At 43.5% G+C, this 20,571-nt stretch overlaps 1 protein-coding gene across 3 annotated transcripts in view; it reads left to right on the top strand.

Annotated features, from left to right (window-relative positions):
- The window catches only part of Glp2r (glucagon-like peptide 2 receptor), a 107,029-nt gene that overhangs the window by 22,833 nt on the left and 63,625 nt on the right, over positions 1–20,571 (top strand). For 2 of the 3 annotated variants that reach the window (XM_006534562.4, NM_175681.3), the window contains exons 5-10: positions 1,533–1,645; positions 3,337–3,490; positions 5,998–6,157; positions 7,264–7,324; positions 8,175–8,244; positions 17,632–17,720. In XM_006534562.4, coding sequence (XP_006534625.1) covers positions 1,533–1,645; positions 3,337–3,490; positions 5,998–6,157; positions 7,264–7,324; positions 8,175–8,244; positions 17,632–17,720 — 647 coding nt within the window. The remainder of the gene's footprint in view (positions 1–1,532; positions 1,646–3,336; positions 3,491–5,997; positions 6,158–7,263; positions 7,325–8,174; positions 8,245–17,631; positions 17,721–20,571) is intronic. The other variant, XM_006534561.4, reaches the window with a different exon arrangement.

The following is a 20,571-nucleotide window of genomic DNA, read 5'->3' as shown; positions in this document are numbered from 1 at the left end:
ATACAGCCAATTTAAAATAAGACAGAAAAAGAAGAAAAGAGGATAATATGAGACAAAGGGAAAGACCAATGGATTTGAACCCAGCCTTAAATAGCAGCATTAAATATAAATGATCTAAATATCACAAGCCGGTAGATTCCAGTGTGTTTTAAGAAAATGCAGAAGTCCACAATATGCTATCAGTATGACAATCACTTCAAATACTAATTGTTAGGGTGAAAACATAAAAGATTTAAAAAACCCAGTTATTGTCTTACTTTTTAAATTGAGGTTATAAGGCACTATGACCAAGGCAACTTACAAAAGATAGCATTTCATTTGCGGCTTATGTAGTCAGAGGGTTAGAGTCCATGATTGTGGAGCAAGGGCATGGTGGCAGGGACAGTGGAGAGATCACATCTGCATTGGCAAGTAGGTAGAGAGAGACAGAGACTGGGGATAGCAAGAGTCCTTTGGAACCTTAAAGTCTGCCCCCAGAGACACACCTCTTCAACAAAGTCACACTTCCTAGTCCTTCTCAAATAGTTACACCAACTGGACTATGTACTCGAACATGCGAGTCAGTGAGAACCATTTTCTCAAGCCATTATAACTGAAAATAAATACTAATTAGAAGGAAGAGGGACTTCTATACTGATATCAGAAACACAGCCTTAAGATCAATGACTATTATCAGGATATGGAGTACCATGTCAAGTGGTGTAGTGGCAAACATCCCAACACTTGGAAGGTGGACTTCTGTGAGTTCAAGGGAAACCTGGTCTCATAGCGATACCCTGTCTCTGAATATAAACAAACAAACAAACAAACAAACAAATAAATACCATAGTAGTGAGGAGGTAAGTTCATCAGGAGGATACATGAATAAGCAATAACAACAAAAACAAAAACAACAACAACAACAACTACTACTACTACCTCTACTACACTCTGTTGACAGGCTCTCAAAGCTCATGAACTCTACAAAAACTTCCCAGAATTTTGAAAAGGAAGCACATGTTAAATCAGTCTATTAGATACCATCCCACAGAAGTCTCCAGACCCGACAAAGACAAAATGCTCTTGATGGGCATAGACAAAATTTTACCAAATTCAACTGAACAATATGCCAGAAGGAAGAAGGGTCATGACCAATTGCAATTAAACCATTGGCTTAACATCTAAGAGCAAACATAATTTGTCATGTTAACAGACCACAAAAGGTCTTTGCCTCAATTGACCATGGCATCTTTGTTTAGGATTCAGTACTTTCTGATGCCGTGACTCCTGGTGAATGAGTGCTGGGCTCATGTCCAGCCATGGGGTGAGACTCAGATGGGCTCATACTCATGGGGATATTGTGATTTCTGAACTGTGCCACAGGCAGTTTGGGCTGCCTATTTGGGTATCAACGAAGTTGGGAAGGAAAGGTCTAAAGACAGGCTGGGAGGCCAGAACATGCCTAGCCCATGGTAACTTTGGGCATGGAGCTGGGGCCAGGGTGGGGGTGCAGAATTTAACCTGGTAGTCATGTCTTCTCTTTCTGTGTCCAGGTGGATCACTATCACCATACCTTGTTGTCCACCTTGCAGCTGATGTACACTGTGGGCTACTCCCTGTCTCTCATCTCCCTCTTCTTGGCTCTTACACTCTTCTTGTTCCTTCGGTGAGTACAACCACAACATGTGGTCATGCGAGTGTCCTGTAATTTGTCTGGTGGTCATCACGAGAAGGATCAGAAGAGCATCATCTGCTGGATGATGTCATGGATCTTCAGAGCAGGAAGCTTGAGATTCTTGAATACATCCATTCCATTTTGTAAATGAGAGCACAGAAAGTTCCAAGTGAGAGGCATTGAGTCCTTACTGGTGGGAGGGGCAGTTGGATACAAAAATAGGACTTGAAGCAGGACTCCAGACTTGGCCTTTGTGCATAAGTTCCTGATCACGCCCTTTACCACCATAACACCAGCAAACCACCGTCCCACCAGGGACATTGTTTATACACAAGAATCCCGTCCCCCTCAAAAGTCATGGTAGGCCTAGAATTTAATGAGGCCTGTGGACCCTGGTCAGCTGTCAGCCACTGTAATTCTCCTAATCTGAATTAAGATTAATTCTAATTCTAGAAGGTTACCGTTAGTTGTTATGGAAAGGTAAAATGACTTTCGTAGGACACACGGCTGCTGGGTGACAGAGCTAGGGTCACAGCCAATCAGCCTGTTGCACTGTTTTAAAATCCAAAGCCCTAGTGCACCTAGCTAAACCACTTTAGGTGTCTCCTAAGCGAGACAATGATGAACCCATGAGGAAACCAGAGGTTCCTCATTCAGAGGCACTAGTGAGTATAATATAGCTGAATGGACATTCAGTACTGGTTTAGCAGCCCATATGAAGACCCTGGAGATAATGAAGGGTGGAGTGCCCCACTTGGGCTCACCTGAACCTAGACATGGCCTTATTTATCTTGACCTTCCATGGCTCCAGGAGCATGACATCTTACTAGAGCACACTGCAGATTTTTGCAAGTTCCACCTCCAGTACCCACTGATGATACGCTAACCCCTTTCTGCATGCACTTAAATTCCCAAGCCCATTGCAGCAGGAAATCACTGCCTGCTCCAGCAGGAGGTCAAGTCATCAGGGCTTGGCTTGGCCAAGTGTCTGTTTCACTTGAGCCTCCTGCTCTAGCAGGGAAGAAGCACCTATACATCATAAAATGCAAGAGTCCACCTCCATTTGAAAGTTCCAAGGTAATAATAGAAGCAAAGCAAGTGGGGTGGGATAGGAGCTGCATGGAAAGCTCAGAGGTGGAAAGATAGACTGAGGACACACAGTTATAACAGTAATGGAGGTAGCGGCAGACCCCGGGTAGAAATGATTAAAGCTGACAGTGTTTCTGAACACCTATTGTGTTGCATTTTATATGAGTTAATGGATGTGATCTTTCCCTGGCCTCTGAGAGAAATGTTCTAATTCTCAGAGACAGCTGAGCCTTGGAGAGCCAGATCCAGTCCTCAGCATTTCTAGGCCGGAATCTCAGCTCCACCACTCACTGCCTAGGAATTTCTGACATTTACAAAATCAAGGTTACAAAAGGGCCCACTCCTCCAGTGGCAGCAAGAAGTGAAGGTTCCATAGGTCCCTGTACGCAGGCCTGTCATGCCACACACTTATCTAGGGAGCAACTTCTTGCCCCATTTCCCAGATGGGATGGGTAAGGCACAGAGAAGCAAGAACACCTAGAACAGCAGTCTGTACTGTGCACCTCCGTCTCTAGTGACAGACGCACAGGAGATCAGTACTGTGCTCCCAGCACCCTCTTCCCGAGGGAAGACACTGTGTTCTTTTTGTGCAGAAAACTGCACTGCACACGCAATTACATCCACATGAACCTGTTCGCTTCGTTCATCCTGAGAGCTCTGGTTGTCCTTGTGAAGGACATGGTCTTCTACAACTCTTACTCCAGGAGGCCTGACAGTGAGAGTGGATGGATGTCATATCTGTCAGAGGTAATCCCTTCCCACATGATGGGGCAGAGTGGGGAGGGAGATGGGCTGGGGAGGGGGAACAGAATGATAAAGATCTGATAGACAGACAGTGGACTTACTTACAAACCCAACCTTTTAAGAATGGGCCGGGTAAAGGGATCCTGAGGCAGATGGGTTTACTCTGAGTGACTCCTCGACTGCAAGCAAAAGACTAGATGAACTTTTTGTTGAGCCAGGCTCTCACTGTGTAACCCAGGCTGGAACTTATGATCCTCTTGCTTCTGCTTCCAGAGTACTGGAATAGCGTATGGGTGGTGCCATGCCCCTATATTAGTGGGTTTTAAGTTATGGGTTTGCAGGGATGGCGCAATGGGTCAAACACTTGGCATGTAGGTGTGAGAACTGGAACAAGCTAGCTAGCTAGGCTAGCCAAGTTAGGAAGCTCTAGGTTCAAGTGAGAGACTCTGATGTAGTGTACAAAATATAGCATAATCAAAGACGATAGCTCACGTCAGCCTCTAGATGCACAGGCATGCACCCTTATATATACATGCATCCACACATGTGAAAACTTGTGCGTGGGTGCATGCATGCACAATCTACACATGTAAAGAAGGTTTGAGTTATGGGTTGATCATGAATCTTTTTACATTTATTTGTGTGTGCAGGAGTGTATGTGGAGGTCAGAGTAGAGCACAGCTCAAGGAGTTGAGTCTTTTCTTCCCACCATGTGGGTTCCCGGGTTCGGGTCGTCAGGATTAGTGACAAGCACCTTAACCTGCGAAGCCAGCTCACTGGGCCCTTAATCATGAATCTCATATTCAAAAAAATTTTTTTCTTCTAGTGTCTGTAGTAATATTTCTAGGAATTTGTCTATACATTTCAGGTAACCTTTCAAGGTTCTTGGCAAAATATTGTTCGTGTCCTTCTCTCTGGATTTCCTTCAAGTCTGCCCGGTCTGTACTTACAAACTTCATTTTCATTTCCTGTATCAATTATTTATCTTGGCTATTTTACTTTCACACCTTGGTAACTGTCACTAGAAGTTTCTCAATCTTATTGGGCTTTTCCAAGAACAAACTCTCAGCATTATTGAGACCTTTGGGTTTATAGTCTCATTTGCATTCATTTCTCCTTTTATTATTTCCTTCCATGGAGTTTCTTTGGGTTGACGGCTATTGTTTTAACTAACTTTTCCCATGGGAGCTTACAGTACTGGCTCTTCAACTCTTTCCTTTTTAGATGGTTGAACTTAAGGGTAGAAGTCTCACTCCAGCTCCAGGCTTGATACTTGTTGCATATTACAAAATTTGACACAGTGGTGTTTGTTTGTTTGTTTCATTCAGTTCAGGAAACACTTCTCTTTTGTTATTTGACGAAAGTCCATGTATATAGGAGATTTATTTAGTTACTGTGGTTCCTAGCCTAGCTGAACTGAGGCTGGAGAACAGACCTTTCCGAGCTTTTGTTTGGGCTGTGGCTGATGATTAAACTCTCTCTGATTTTGGTTTCTCTTACTTTCATTCATTCATTCACTCACTCATCCATCCATCCATCTATTCATTCATTCATTCATTCATTCATTCATGTAATTTTGTATGCATGTGTATGTACACTATGTGCATGAAGAAGCCCCAAAAGGCTAGTAGAAGGTGTCAGATCCCATGGAGCTGGATTTACAAAGACTGTTGTGAGCCACTGTGTAGGTGCTTCAAAACAATTCAGGTCCTTTGTAAGAACAATAAGTGCTCTTAACCACCAAGCCATCCAGCTAGACCTCTCTCTCTCTCTCTCTCTCTGTCTCTCTCTCTCTCTCTCTTCCTTTAAGTCTAAATATGTTGCTTCCTTTGTGTAAGTGAAGTCCTGGATTCTCTAGAACAACAGAAACAAGAAGCTATAGCTCATACCTGTAGACCCAGCACTTAGGAAGCAGGAGGCAGGAGGAGCAGAAGTTCAGGATCATTCTTGATGTATAACGAGTTTAAGCCCAGCCTGGGATACGTCTCACACACACACACACACACACACACACACACACACACACACACACACAATGAATGAATGAATGAATAAATGAATGAATGAATGAATAAAAGAGCCTAGAACAGTGGTTCCCACCCTTCTTCTTGTGGAAACTCTTTCATACAGTTCCTCATGTTGTGGTGACTCTCCCCCACCATAAAATGATTTTCATTGCTATTACATAACTGAAATTTGCTACTGTTATAAATCATAATGCAAATATCTATGTTTTCCGATAGTCTTAGTTGACCCCTGTGAAAGGGTCATTTGATTGACACAAGGGCTGTGACCCACAGATTTAGGACCATTGGCCTAGAGTGTTAAGGAAGAGACTGATTTTGAAGTCTCTGTGAAGGCTCCACAAACCTTTCTTTCCAGCCTCTTTGAGGTAGTTCGCAAGGGCCCAGGAAGGAGGGGAGGACACGTGTGGGCATGAGCATACTGGGGGACTCCCTGCTCATCATGTGCTGAGAGTGCCAGGACTCACCCAGGTTCTGCCTCTGCAGATTTCTGCCTCCTGCCGCTCTGTCCAGGTCCTCCTGCACTACTTTGTGGGCACCAATCACTTGTGGTTGCTGGTTGAAGGACTTTACCTCCATGCTCTGCTGGAGCCAACAGTGCTTCCTGAAAGGCGGCTGTGGCCCAAGTACCTGGTGGTGGGTTGGGGTGAGTGACATGACACCCATTCTTCTCTTCCAAGGGTGGGCATCCATCAGAGCCTTTGGATGGAGCTAGACATCCCAACTAGAGGATGACACCTAGAGAAGATAATTTCTCAATGACAAGGTTCTCCAAAGAAAATGGGGGTGTGCGTGCGTGCGTGCACATGCATGTGCATATACACTTAGATCTATTCACAAGCATAGGTGCTATATGCCCAATGCATACATGCAAAAATGGATAAATCTTTGGTATAACCAGATGACATCCTTCTAGACCTCTTTCCAACTACATTACCCTGCTCACTGTGCCATAAAATATCTGTGTGACTTGAACAACAAACACTGGTTTTTTTGCTTATGGAGGCTCTGAGCCCAATGTACTTGTGTTCCAGTGAATGCAAAACTCTTCTTGGTGTGCACAAGACTGCCCTCTTGGGGCTGTATCCTCTCATGGAGGAGAGAGGGAGAAAATGAAATCTCCAATGTCTTTTCACAAGGACACTAATTCCATCATGAGAACCCTAACTCAGAACATCTTCTAAAGCTAGTTACTCCATATTCTCCATTATAAAAAAAACCTACCAGAGGGGTGACAGGTCTTCTGCACAGGAATTTTGAGATGACAAAATACATCAGTCTATAACAGCCAGTATTAGAGAAAACAAAAGTTGCTTTATAATAATAATAATAATAATAATAATAATAATTACTATTATTTAAAAAATATGAGCAGGGTATTCTGATCTTGAACTCTGGTTTCCACAAGCCCTTGGTCAACTAGAGGCTACAGGACTCAGACAAAATAATTGGAGCCATGATATTCCTCATGGAAAATTGAAGCCCATGAATTTATTCCGAACTACTTGCTACAGGTGGCAAGCCCTTTCTTCTAGGGCCCAGCTTCTCTTACAGTAGAGCTGTGGCTGGTCTTGGCATACACTAAGCCATACAATGAGCCTTACCAGTTCTCACAGTCTCTGATTCTATGTTTTTTCTTTTTTCTTTATTTTTTAACCCTTTGGTCCTGTCATGCTGGGCCCTATCAGGCTGGGGTGGGAGCAGGCGGTTTTGAACAAGCAACTTCTAACTACTTCTTTGTTTTCTACACAGCCTTCCCCATGCTGTTTGTTATTCCCTGGATTTTTGTCCGAGCAAGCCTGGAGAATACAGGGTAGGTAATTCACCTGGTGTCAGTTTCCCATGGACCAGCAATTCCCAGATATGCCCAAATCAAGGAAATGACATCACCTTTCCATAGAGACTCTCCAAATTCTCCTACTTTGTCCTTCTAGAGCACAACAGGAGTGCAGGAGTGTAGATAAGCAGCTGAAGGCCGTATACAAACCTGTTAGTTACACATGACAATTATTAAAAGATGTTGTCTGGGCCAGCTGTAGTGCTGGGTGTGTAAGGACAGAAGCACAGAATGGTTTCTATAGCTTTGTTCATATGGGAGAAACCAGCAACTTTGATGTACACTGAGGGAAGAATCATTACACACAGCGTGGAACTGTTATATTGTGAAATACAATGCAAAGGCTAAAACACATCAAGAGACACAAGTTAGTTCTGAATCTCCTAACGTGTAGGAAATGAATCTCAGCAAATGTTTTAAGCCTGCTTCCAAATAATGTGTACTGTGTGATTCATGTCCCCTTCAGATAAACACCAGCCAACCTTCATATTTACATATGGGTGTATACATGTATTTCTAAGTGTGTAAATATGTGAGATAAGGAAAACAAACTATGGAGTAAAGAACTAAGGGTCTATAACCTGAGGCTTTTGCTTGTGTGCACATGGAGGAAAGTGTGGAAGGGTCTATGCAGTACACACCTAATGATAAAGAACAATGCCATAGTAAGAAGGGAATGGTCACCCCCCCCCCAATCCCTCCTCTTGGGAGATGAACTAGTAGACAGTTAATCTTCAAGACAGGCAAGCATCCTTCTTCTACAGGCCATGAAACTTGGACTTTTATTCTCATCTTATGTGTCTCCTACTCCTGATCTTGTTCTTAGGTGCTGGGCAGTAAATGAGAATAAGAAAATCTGGTGGATCATCAGAGGACCCATTCTGCTTTGTGTAACAGTAAGGACCACCATGCCATCTACCCCTTTCTTCTCTAAGTTCTGGAGCTCCAGGGGGCATCTCTCTATTCTCAATTTCCTCCAAACTCCTTAAACCTCTGGTCCATGAGAGGATAAATATGACATTTTAAGCAGTTTCTCCTGGGTGAGAAATTAGAAATGTCATCTGGTTCAGGATCCAAATTCAGGGTCACATTGTGAGCCCCCCCTCATGCCCTTAGATCTTTAAATGGGGATTTGAAGTAATCTCTATGATCCTTCATCAAAGGACTGATAGGGAAAGGGCTGCCCGTGGCCTTAAAGGTTCCAGAAACTATGGAAGGACCAATGTGTATCCTTGGATTGTTTGAGACAGGGTCTTGCTACAAGGTGGCGCTGACTATCTACCTCCTGTCAGCCCTCCTGCCTCAGCCTGCCCATTGTTTGGATTATAAATGTGTGGTACCATGCCCTGCTAAGCTTTTATCTTAATGTCATCAGCAAGTGGGGGGAGGAAGCCGAAGAAACTACCTTCAGAGGAGAAACAAGGAAGAGTCAGTGTTGCTACAAAGGGATCATGGGCAATGGAAGAGATGTTACTGGTTTAGTCGTGGTGCAGAAACTTGCAGGGCAAAGGGGTGACTGGCCTGGAGGACCCACTGAAAGCACAGCTCTGAGTCCTTGGGATCTCTGTTGGCCGAAGCAACTTTTACGGGGCCCCGAGTATACAGACACATATATTATGGCTATAAATCAAGAGTCTATGTATAATGAATTTTAATTTACTTTAAAAGAAGATCCTTGGCATACACACGATCTGGCAACTTGACAAAAGCAAGTTTGCACATTAGTGAGCTCAATGTGTTTGCCTGTTTTTACATAAAGATGTAAGTCCTGACTGAATAAGTTGACAGTGCATTTTCAATGTTTTTCAGAGTTGATATTTGTTAATGTTAAGGATGTCACACTTTATATAAAGATATAAATATGTAGTTCAAAATAGCAGAAGTATGTTCAGGGCTATTTTAGAAATTACTGAAGACTCTGCCCCATCCCATGCTAAAAATTCACATAGAAATTTCTAAAATAAAACTGAAATTAGAACTGAAACAGCAATTTTTAGAAAGGTTTTTTTTTTAATTTTTTTTTTTTTAATGAGTGTGTGTGTGCGGGCACTTGCTCATGCATGTGTAAGTGTAGGTGCCCTTGGAGCTAGAAGAGGGTGTTAGATCCCCTGGAGCTGGAGTTACAGGCAGTTGTGAGCCACCTAATGTGGGTGCAGGGGATTGAACCTGGAGGAGCAGTAAACATTCCTAACTGCTGAGTCACCTTCCCATTCCTCCAAACCACAATTTTAAAAATCAAATGTTCTAACCATCCAACCCATAGATAAATGAATTGAATATTTACAATGCTATAGAATGATGATAGAGAGATGTGAAAAAGTCTCTTTTCTGTAATGAAATCATTATCCTTTTTTAAGAGAAGAAAACATCGTATGTAGAGTAAAAACACTGCAATTCACAACACACAAGCATCCTGAAGCTAAGCTGAGGCGTTTCAGACAGTGGTCACTGGCACGTGCAGGGAAAGTGAGCATGTTTGGTCTTCAGAAGTAAAGTTGCTTCAAGTTTCATGCTGCAACATGGGCAAACACCACCGGAAGCACACTGGTCGCATGCATTGAATTTTGAATTACGTTTTTGGTTGTTGCATGTTCTGAAACCCTTTATAATCACTAATGTTTTGTGACCTCCTACACTGGGTGATGTGACCCCTTATAAAGTTTAGGAAGCTGGGATTTAGAGGATGATCTGTGAGGATGAACTTTGTTCAAGAGGCTGGAGGGGAGGTGCAGGGGGCTAACTAAGAGTAGACTGACAAGTTTCGCTGACGGTTGGGCAGATCTTCCTGCCCATGTCTGAGTACCCACCGGATATCTAGCATTGTGTTCCATGCCCTTGCTAAGGGGTAGCTGGGTGGCCTATTTGGGCTCTTTTATGTAGATAGCATAAAATCTTGAAATAAAACAAACAAACAAACATTTGTAGTAGATTGTTAGTCTCTGTCAACAACTCAAGGAAATTCTTTGCTTGGATCTTGCTGTGATCTAGAGGGAAAATGTACATAGAAATGGTAAGAGAATCAAGGGTATGGGGGAAGGGCAAGTGACATGCACTATTGCTATCATCCCTCTGTTACTAGTCACTTGGCTGAAAATGTCCAGAGTAGAAGTTGACCACACATGTCCTACTCACAGGTCTCTGAGCCCTCACTTCCCCAATCATTCAGTTTCCCACCATTCTCTTCTCTCTGGGCACACTGTCCCATCAGGGTCCCAGCACCCACTGCCTGCCCAGGCACAAGTACTGCTGCCCGGTAATATTTACTGAGTATTTCCAACCAATGCCAACTTTTAAGTGCTTTGACTATATGAGCTCAATTAATCTTCTCAATGAGCCTACAAGTTGGAGCGCTTTGGTATTAATGTTTCGGTAAAAACACTGAGAGGCTAGGAAGTTATTTGCCTCAATAACTTCATAGACCAAGGTAAGTTGGATGGCTGAGGGACAGTTCTGCCTATTGCTCTTTGAAACTTACTTATTTCCTCCAGGCCTGTGCCTGGGATGCTTACGGCTCTTTCAGACGTTAGTCTATAGTCTCAGACACCCTGGGTCCCAGCTGCTTTCCCTGCCATCTTATCCGCTGGGGGACCCCAGTGTTCATCTTTCAGGTCTTGGGTCAAGCACCTTGGTCAACTTCTCTCTGCCACTGTGTCAGGACATTTACCCCCACATTTCTGGGTTCCATATTTCCTGACTTCTACTCCAGCTCCAATACATTTCAAGTATTTGTTTAAGGTCTGCTTGCTGCCATTGTAAACCACGTTCTATTCATCCAAGCAGCCAGCGTAAGTACATGGTGGCCCCTTGGTAAACACATTCAGTAGGTGATTGGAATCTACACTCTGAGCCCTGAGAGGTGCTTGCTAACCAGGCATAGTAAATCAGAAGAGAAACAAACAATTCTCTGTTAATTATGAGTCCAGGCTTTGTCTGATTAAACTGCTGAAATTTATACTATAATTTTCTAGTTGCTCTTGGAGTCTCCTGGATGTCTTTAAAATTCCTTGTGGCTTGAGTCCCACTGTAACACTTAGGTTTCATTGGTCTCACAAAGGCCTGGGCAATCTAGTTTGTAGCTGGGGTTGAAAAGCAACTGGCTATACCCTTGCTCTTCTAAGAATAGTCCTTGGACCAATGGCATTAGCAGCAGATTCTAATGTGCTTATTATCAACTCAGATTCTTGTCACCCTTGACTGGAAGTATGGAATCAGAATCTGTATCCTGACAGGATTTAGACTTATATTAAAATAGATGAAGCTGTCAACAAATGTGGTTCTCAAAATGGACTGCAAATTAGAAATGCTATGATGCCAGAGACCAGTCACAATAGAAGCTCTCAAGTGACCCTTGTGCATAGCCAGGAACCATCCACCTTGTTGCTTCTGCCTCTACAATGGGCTGACCAGTCTGCTAGTTTCTGCTGCTCTTTCCTAGTCTCTGGAGTAGCATTTTTCCCTAGCCAGACAAGAGCATGTTTTCTTTGTCTTCCCAGTTTGGATAAAATGATCTTCAGTTGCTGCTGTTTCTATAACTCCAGTTATAATCAGATCCATATTCACAGTAGCTCCCAATGGGCTCCCAATCTTTTTATCCACCCCCTTCCTCTTGCCTTTTCTACCCAGTAAGTGACTCCATCACCCATCACCAGACACTGAAGCCACACTATTTGGCATCCTTACAGATCCTATCTGTTTACTTCTTGGAATATCGACTGGGATTTCAAGTTGGCATTATTTCTTGAAGGTCCTTCCAAGTCATCTCCTTCTCAGTTCTACATTTCCTACACTCACTCAACCCTCCTGTGCAGTCCTCTGCAAGTGACTCTTGGTTGATTCCCCTCCTTCTTATCCCTGGCAATTAAGCCTCCATACTGCAATCAGAAAAACTGCTTCGGAGAAAACTCCAATTACATCTTCCTCTGCCTGAGACTCTTCAGTGAGTCAACCTATCACTCAAGACTCATCCCAGACACTTTAATGTGAGAAGTGTTGCTCATCTTCCCTGACCACAATCACCTTGTATTTTACCTATATGGAAAAACTCAGAGTTCGGATGTTCTGTTTCTTTACATGACCACCTGATGACTCCATATCCCTCCTTGGAAGTTAATATTTTAACTGAACTTTCCATTCCATCAACTAGTAAACGTCATCAGACATGCCTGGAAAAGACCATTTCTAGAAAGGTCTTAGGGAAGATGCTGTTTAATTACTATTGTCTGTGTCTGTAGGGATTTGACCAAGAGGAATTGACCTAGAATAGAATGATCCATTGATTAAAAAAATAAAAAGACTATTTGCCCTAAAAGACATGGACCATGGCTTTTATAGTTGATCATATGACCATACATTGCCACTGTCAACTAGTCTGAATTGCCATAATCCCAATCTAGATGATGATTAATTGAGAACATGGAAAGAACCTTGGGTCTCCAAATGACTGCATGGAATCGAGATCCTCACAATGCACTAGATTGTGACATAGCAAAAGAAAATACTGTGCTAAGAAAAAAAATTCCTTGACCTCTACATATATTCTATTCAATGGAAATTCTAAAACAGTGGTTCTCAACCTTCCTAATGTTATGACCCTTAACACAGTTACTCATGTTATGGTGACCCCCAACCATAAAATTATTTTTGTTGCTACTTCTTAACTATAATTTTTCTACCATTATGAATTGCAATGTAAATATCTTATATATAGATTGTCTTAGGCAATGCCTATGAAAGGGTTGTTCGACCCTGAAGGGGTTGCAACTTACAGGTTGATAACCACTGTTCTAAAACAACAAAAACATGCCAATCAAAATTGATCAGTACTCATTATTTCAGATTCCAGCTACTTAACAATTTTTCTTTACACTTGCCATATCTGACCTGGAGCAAGGTGTATACTTTCAGAGGAAAGGTCACATGTATGTGTGGTAAAGAGATCACTGGGACCAAAGGGAGCCTCTTACTCTAGGTTCAGGATCCCTTGTTAGCATCCCCCATCATCACTGCTTCCCAACTTTTGTATTTGCTCAACAATGTCTGGCTTGAAGAAATATATCATTCTGGACACTCAGGCATGTCGACTGACTTCATCTGCTGCTGCTAGTGTTATGATTCTTGTGTTTCAGAAATTACCATGCTGTGACGAGTGGGGAAATCCAGATGTTCACCAGAAAAAGAAAGAGAACTTCCACCTTCGTCTTCCTGCATGTCTTTTTGTAAAACTGTGCTGCTCTTAAATTAGCCTCTCACACTTGACTGTCCTGTTGAAGTTGAGTCATACCAGAAGGTGGTGTGTTCTTACATCTTAGTCACCACCACCTGCTAGCAAAATTTTAAAGCCTTGATTCCTCCATTTGTTTGAATGTAGTCTCATTAACTAATTATATTGAGAAAGGTCATTGAATCATTATTCTGCTCCCTGGAGCTAATCATCTGACCATATTGAACAGCCAGTTGAGTGGGTTGTTTAGTCAATCAGTTGAATGGACTATCTGTTGACTTGATGATGTCACAAAGTCAAACCATTATTTATTCTCATTGACTCCTCTGACAGCTTAAGAATGCGACAATGTTGAAAAAAACGGGCAAAATTACTTCTCATTTTCCCTTGTCTGTCTTTAGGTCCTCTGTCTCACTAGAAGCTAGGAGCTTCCTAAAGCTCTAAGTCTTCCTAGACATCAATTCCCTTCTATACTGTTCTCTACTGAAGAGTCAAAGGGTGGCAGTCTCCCTAACCATTCCATCATCTGCCACCAAAACCCTCTTCCATGTCTACAAAATGAAGTGTGGCAACATCACTTTTGCACACCCTTTGTCCACTCCTGTTTTGTGCCTCACAATGCATCACACTTGGGCTTTGGTCTCCCCTCTGTGCCACAGAACTATTAGGGAGACTTTTGTTGCTAAATTCTGTCATATTGTGTTTACCTTCACTCATCTCAGCTTCTGCTTTTGACTGTGAAAATAAATCAGATCATAGGTGTATTAGTCACCTTTCTGTTGCTGTGATAAAATACAAGAGATTCCATCATGACAGGGACATGGCAGCAGGCAGGGAAAGCATGGCAGCAGGCCAAAAGGTTGTCTGATCATTTCATCCATGCTGGGAAAGCAGAGAGAAACAACAGGAGGAAGTGAAGCTGAAAAAAAACATCAAAGGGAGGCCCTAGTGATGTATTTTCTGTAGCAAGGCTTCATGTCCTTCTCAAACAGTGCCATAAGCTGACAATCAAGTATTCAAAGACATGAACCATATACACATACAGTATCTTTCGTGTGTGTGTGTGTGTGTGTGTGTGTGTGTGTGTGTGTGTGTGTGTGTGTGTGTGTTTGGGGGGGGTGGCATTTCTCATTCAAAGCACTACAGCAGGCATTTACTGAAGGCTTCAGTGCTGTGGAAAATGAATGCATTTGAATGAAAGAAAGGAGATTACCCACTTTGCTCTCTCAGTCATTCCTTACCTTATACAAAGCACACGCATTTCAGCAGGATTGGTGGGGAAGGTGTATTTTGGCCTAAAAGAGGAGCCTTAAAGGTATAAGCATTTTTGTCTCTTGAGCAGGCTGAAGGACTTGACAGGTAGAAGAGATTGATGGTAAGGTGAAGCCAGACCCAGCATGGCTGCCACGGTAGGAATCCACACTGCTATCCTGCAGGCTCACAGCTGTGTACAGATGCTAGGGTGCCGAACACATGTCACCAAGGAGGTAACATCTGCAAAAGCAACTGCAGGGTCCAGGCCCTAGAAGAGAGTTTCATACATTTGAGGTTCTGACTGTTTACTATCTTGTCACAAATTCCTAGGGGAGATAGCTTCATTCTTGAAAACATTCTTCACCTATTAACTTCTCAGCTAGTACACAAGTGAAGAACCCACCATCCAAATGTGGCTACTGACTGTAGACCTCTGGAAACCCAGAGGGGTCCAGGCTCCATGGTAACTGGGGCTGACAATCCACTGGAACTGTGGAGAGATGCTTCCTTCATGTGGCCCTTGGTTGATTCTCATTTTCTCTTGTCTGGTCTCTGGGAGACACAGAGAACAGTAGATCCACAGGCGCTTCATTTCCTAGGAGACGGTCCCAACTGCAGTCCATTGGCTGAAAGATGTATCTTCCCTGTTAAGCTTACTTTGTCAGAAAAATGCCCGTGTTCTACAAGTTACTAAGTCAAACACCCAGTGTTTTCTCGTTGTGATGAGAAGCAGATATCCCGTTAAAAGGGATATATTACTTGGTTATATTTTGTTTGAGATTTTTTAAATTTTCTGGTACTAAATATCCTCTGGCTGGATACTACCTTTGTTCCTGTTGACTTATGTTTTAGAAACTCTAGCTTTTTAGCAGTGAGTGCTAAATTTCTGAGGCCAGTGGAGCACACAAGAGGTATATATGGCTATTTATGGTGCATTCTATAGCACACATTTCAGTCTGTAGGGCTTTCCTTCTGCATGGGGACATTGGTATTGCCCTAGATCAATGTTGGAAGAGATTTTATTCTGTGACTTGTACTGATCACCTTTTCTGTCAGCTCTTTTCTATCTTAGAAAAGATCTGCCACCAAAGCCTCTGCCAGCACTCTAATGGCTTCTTTCTTCTCTGCTGAGGTTCAGGCATGGACATCTATCTGCCTTAAGGCATCTCTTCTGTTTGAAGCTTTTAGACACACCTTCCTCCCAGCCTCACCAGAGCTCTTCCTCTACATATGGCCCCTCTCTGGGTGAATGGCACTGCCACACAGTAGAGGGCTACCATGAAATGTCATCTCATCTTTGGTCTCACATCCAACCAGTAACAAAAGTCATTTGACCCACACTTGATTGTTTTAAATGAGTCCTTCTTCCTTTTCACTGAAACTCCAGGGCAGCTGTCTGAAATTGCCTGTCTATCATCTTTCCTAAGAACTCCCTACTGCTCCCCACCTCCAGACTTACCCTTGGCCAACCCATTCCCCATCACCATTGCTAAAAATGGTCTTACTGAAAAGCAGAGATTCCAATCTCATCAGGTCATATGCCTGCTTAGAATTTATCCCTGGTTCTCTATTACCTTCCTGAGAAATCCCAAGCCCTTTAGCATGACCATGTAACCATAGAAACCTCTTGCTGGTTGTCTCTGACATCCCAATCTCCTCATAAATCATGCTCTCAGTGTTCAAGTTCACACTTAGCCTACACCCAACAAGTGTAGCTTACACTCAACCACTTCACACACAGCTGTGGAGACCTGCAGGCCACTGGTAGAAGACTTGGTTCTCCTACGTGGCACTCTTCTCACAACATAGTGGTTAGCTACCCTAAGACTCAACAATCCCATCCAGATGGAGAGAAGAAGAGGGAGAGGGAGGAGAGAGGGAGGGGAAAAGAGTGAGAGAAAGGGAGAGAGGGAATGAGGGAATATAAGAACTTCCTTTTGAAGTCTCTACTCAGAAATCATGTGATATCATTGATCATGTTCTTTTCATTAGCTGATCGTGATTAAATGCAATACACACACAGGGTGAGAGTCAGGGAAGGAGACGAGGGTCTCCTTTTTAAAAGAAGTACCAAAGAATTTCAGACATATTTTATAGTTACTGTCAAAGCTGGCAGTGAAGTCTAGATTTGTCCCACCTGTGATAGTTGTGGGAAATGTCATAGAGAGTGGAGGACACATACTGCCCAGTGAGTCCCACTGTGGACCTCAAGTCACACAGCAGGAGAGCCATAGCTCCCTACTGAGAAGAGCCAGCACACTGTGCTGTTTAAGTGATGCTAATTCTGGTCATGAACACCTGCTCAGCTCAGTTACTGCCTAGCTATGCCAGCTTCAGTACTACACTAATCTCTATGCTGTGATTCCTTGTTGTTTTACGGACGCACACACACACACACACACACACACACACACACACACACACACACACAGTGACAACTGCAGAGGGTTGCTTTGAAGAATAAATGAAAATGTATGTGTAACGTTCTCAGCCCAAAGGCTGAGTGGTAAGCAATCAGTAAGTGTTACTTAATAATAACACTTGTTGGTCTTCTCAGAGTACTGAGTCCTAGACCTCAGCTAGACAGAATAAACTAAATGACACTCCAAGTTCTTTCCCTGACTTTCAGTTCAAAGTGACTTTGGGACAATGGGGACAACCATAGCCATTTCCTATGTGACATGCTAACTGTCAACTTGCCTGTGGTTCCCATGGATGGGGAGCTGACAGGCCTGTGGAGGGTAACCTTGATATCCACAGTGTGTGGCATCTATCCCTTACTTTCCTGCATCTGCCTTTTGTTTTCCAGGTTAATTTCTTCATCTTCCTCAAGATTCTCAAGCTTCTCATTTCTAAGTTCAGAGCTCATCAGATGTGCTTCAGAGACTACAAATATAGGTGAGTAGCCAGAGGTCAGAGCTTGGCAACCTCAGGTTATCTTGACTCTCCTTGGTGTCACCCAAGTCTTGGAAAGGGAGGAACAATGTAGCCCTTATTATTTTCATTCTTGTGACCAAATACTGGACAAGAAGCAGCCTAATGAAAGACTTATGTTGGCTCCTGGTTTGAGAGAGTACAGTCCTTCACAGCCAGGAAGGCCCAACAGTGCAAGCAGCTCGCATCCTTGGTGGTCACTGCTTGGGGCTCTTCATCACGTCTCAGTAAATCAGGAAGCAGAGTTCTCCCAGGAATGAGCTCAACTACCTGTCTCTATATCCCTATGTCTGCCAAGTAGGCCACATGACTAAAATGGTTCTACAAGCTTCTAAAGGAACAGTACCAGCTGGAGAGCAAATATTTAAACAGATGAACCTATAGAAGACATTTCATCTTCAAAGCATAGCATACCGACTGTTATGTATTTGTCTCTTAAGGTGAGGTGATAGAGGAGGGCCCTTATGAAGAGGTGTTGGGGTGCATGTGAGCTTTTGCCAGTGATTGAGCCCTTCTAACCTCATGACAATGATATAAGTGCTGAGAAGTCAAGGACATATTAATGCCCTGTCAGGAGACTGTGAAAACAAATGGCTGTCTTAGTTACCATTTTATTGCTGTGATAAATTACTGTGACCAAGGTAACATGTAGAAGAAAGAGTTTATTGGGGGGCTTACAGTTTCAAAGACTTAAAGCTTATCACTATCAGGGCAGGAAGCCTGGCAGCAGGCAGGCAGGCAGGCAGGCAGGCAGGCAGGCAGGCAGGCAGGCAGGCAGGTAGGCAGGCAGGCATGGCATTGTAGCAGTAGCTGAGAGCTTGCCTTGTGATCTACAAGCATGAGGAAGAAAGTAAGACACTGGGAATGGCATGGGCTTTGGAAACCTAAAAGCCTACCCCTAGTGACATACCTCTTCCACCAAGGCCACACCTCCTCCATCAAGGCCACACCTCCTCCAACAAGGCCATATCTCCTAATCCTTCCCAAACATTCCACCAGCAGAAGACCAAGTAGTCAGACAGATGAGCCTAGGGGGGCCATTCTCAGTTAAACCACCACCATGGTCTAGGAAGCTAGAAAGTCTTGTATGCAGGGCAGTTTGCGTCCCTTGTGGAATGATTTAAGGAAAGAAATGTTTAGAATCCATAGAACTACAGTTGTTACACAGTTCCCTTTCTTTTGTGACTCATCCTTGTGGTGTCTTACCTTTGGTTCCCTATAGTGACAACAGTCTCCATTCAAAATAAGTCACATGCCAGGCTTTTATTGAGATCAGTACTGCTGTAAAAATAATGACTGACTGACTGACTGACTGAATGAATGAATGAGGAGTGAATGGCAGGCAAGGGCCTCTCCCTCCATTTCTAGTCATTCTTCCAGGTGGCAGGCCAACTTTACTAGGGCTGGAAGGGAGTGTATGTGCATTTGAATCTTAAAATAGCTATGAGTTCAGGATTTTAGTCCACACGGCAGACCATAAGCAGAGGGTGGCAGTGGAGACACTTCCAGCCATGTCATTCATTATTCCTAAGACTGACTTTGGTGATGAAAAGTTAGATCTCCCCCATTTACTAGGCAAACATTCACTGGATGCTGCCAGTATACTTGAACATAAGGTGGGTGTGACCTGGGTCCCATACCATGCTTTAGCAGTGTGTGTGCTACTTCAGCAATGACTGTGACATTGATATGGAGCAAACAGGAGGGAGGGGGCTGGCCACACCCCAGCTCCCTCACTGACCTTAAATAAGCTTGGCCCCTGTGGCCTATTTTCTGGTGTGTGAAATGGGAGTGTTGTGACAGACCCATCTCCTATGAATTGTGGCAACTGAAGGACATTGACTATGGGCAGCCAATTTGATCAGATATGGAGGGTAGTGCTTGCCCTAGACCCAGACCCTAAGCTCGTCTTCCCAAGATCTTCCAACAGATCTAGAAGAGTAAGTTTACCCTATTCAGGAAATTGTGTGTGCGTGTGTGTGTGTGTCTGTGTGTGTATGCAAATATATATATATATATCATCTGGGAAAGTCAGGGCAGAGGTCAGACCCAGAAACTCAAGGCAGGTATCTGGAGTCAAGAACTGAGGCAGAGGCCATGGAGGAAGGCTTCCCATTGGCTTATTCCTCGTGGCTTGCTCTCTATTGTAGCATCCAGAATGACCAGCTCAGCACCTCCCACAGTGAGTTGGTCCCTCCCACATCAATGATCAATCTTAAAAAAAAAAAAAGGAAAGAAAAAAAGATGCCTTTTCTGTGGGCCAATCTGGTAGCGGTATATTCTCAATTGAGGTTCCTTAGTCCTTCTTGGCCCATGGTGAATGAGCTTCTGTAGAGTCTCAGTGAGTGACATTGATCTAGGGAAGGGTAGGTTAAGACACTGGGGGAAATCACGTGGCTGGGCAATGATCAAAGCTGAATGCTTTCAGGGAGGAGAAAGAATAATTGGCCGACATATGCAATCTGTCTGTAATCTGCCTTTTCCTCTTTCCACTCTTGTTCAGAGAAAGTGCTTAAGAAAAAGAACCTTGGTAATGAGTCTTCCCAAAGGCTTCCCTAGGGGTGAGGCCTCTCCTTGGGTCGTTAGTTAGACAGTTGTGTATTTTTGAAGTCTGTGGAAGTCGGAGGTAAGTGGGGAGTGTTCTTCTCTAAGTTCTCATGTGCTTCACAAGGTTTTCCACTCTTAACCAGACTCACAAACCCAGAGATCACCTGAGTAGTACTTGGTGGGCACTCTGTCAAAGCAGAGTAGTGACATTAATGGGTGACAAAGAACCCAGCCCCAGCCCCTAGCCCCAGCCACTTCAGGTGATCCA

Source organism: Mus musculus, chromosome 11 (genome assembly GCF_000001635.26).
Source record: "Mus musculus strain C57BL/6J chromosome 11, GRCm38.p6 C57BL/6J".
Taxonomy (NCBI): Eukaryota; Metazoa; Chordata; class Mammalia; order Rodentia; family Muridae; genus Mus; species Mus musculus.
This window is presented reverse-complemented; position numbering and strand designations above follow the sequence as displayed.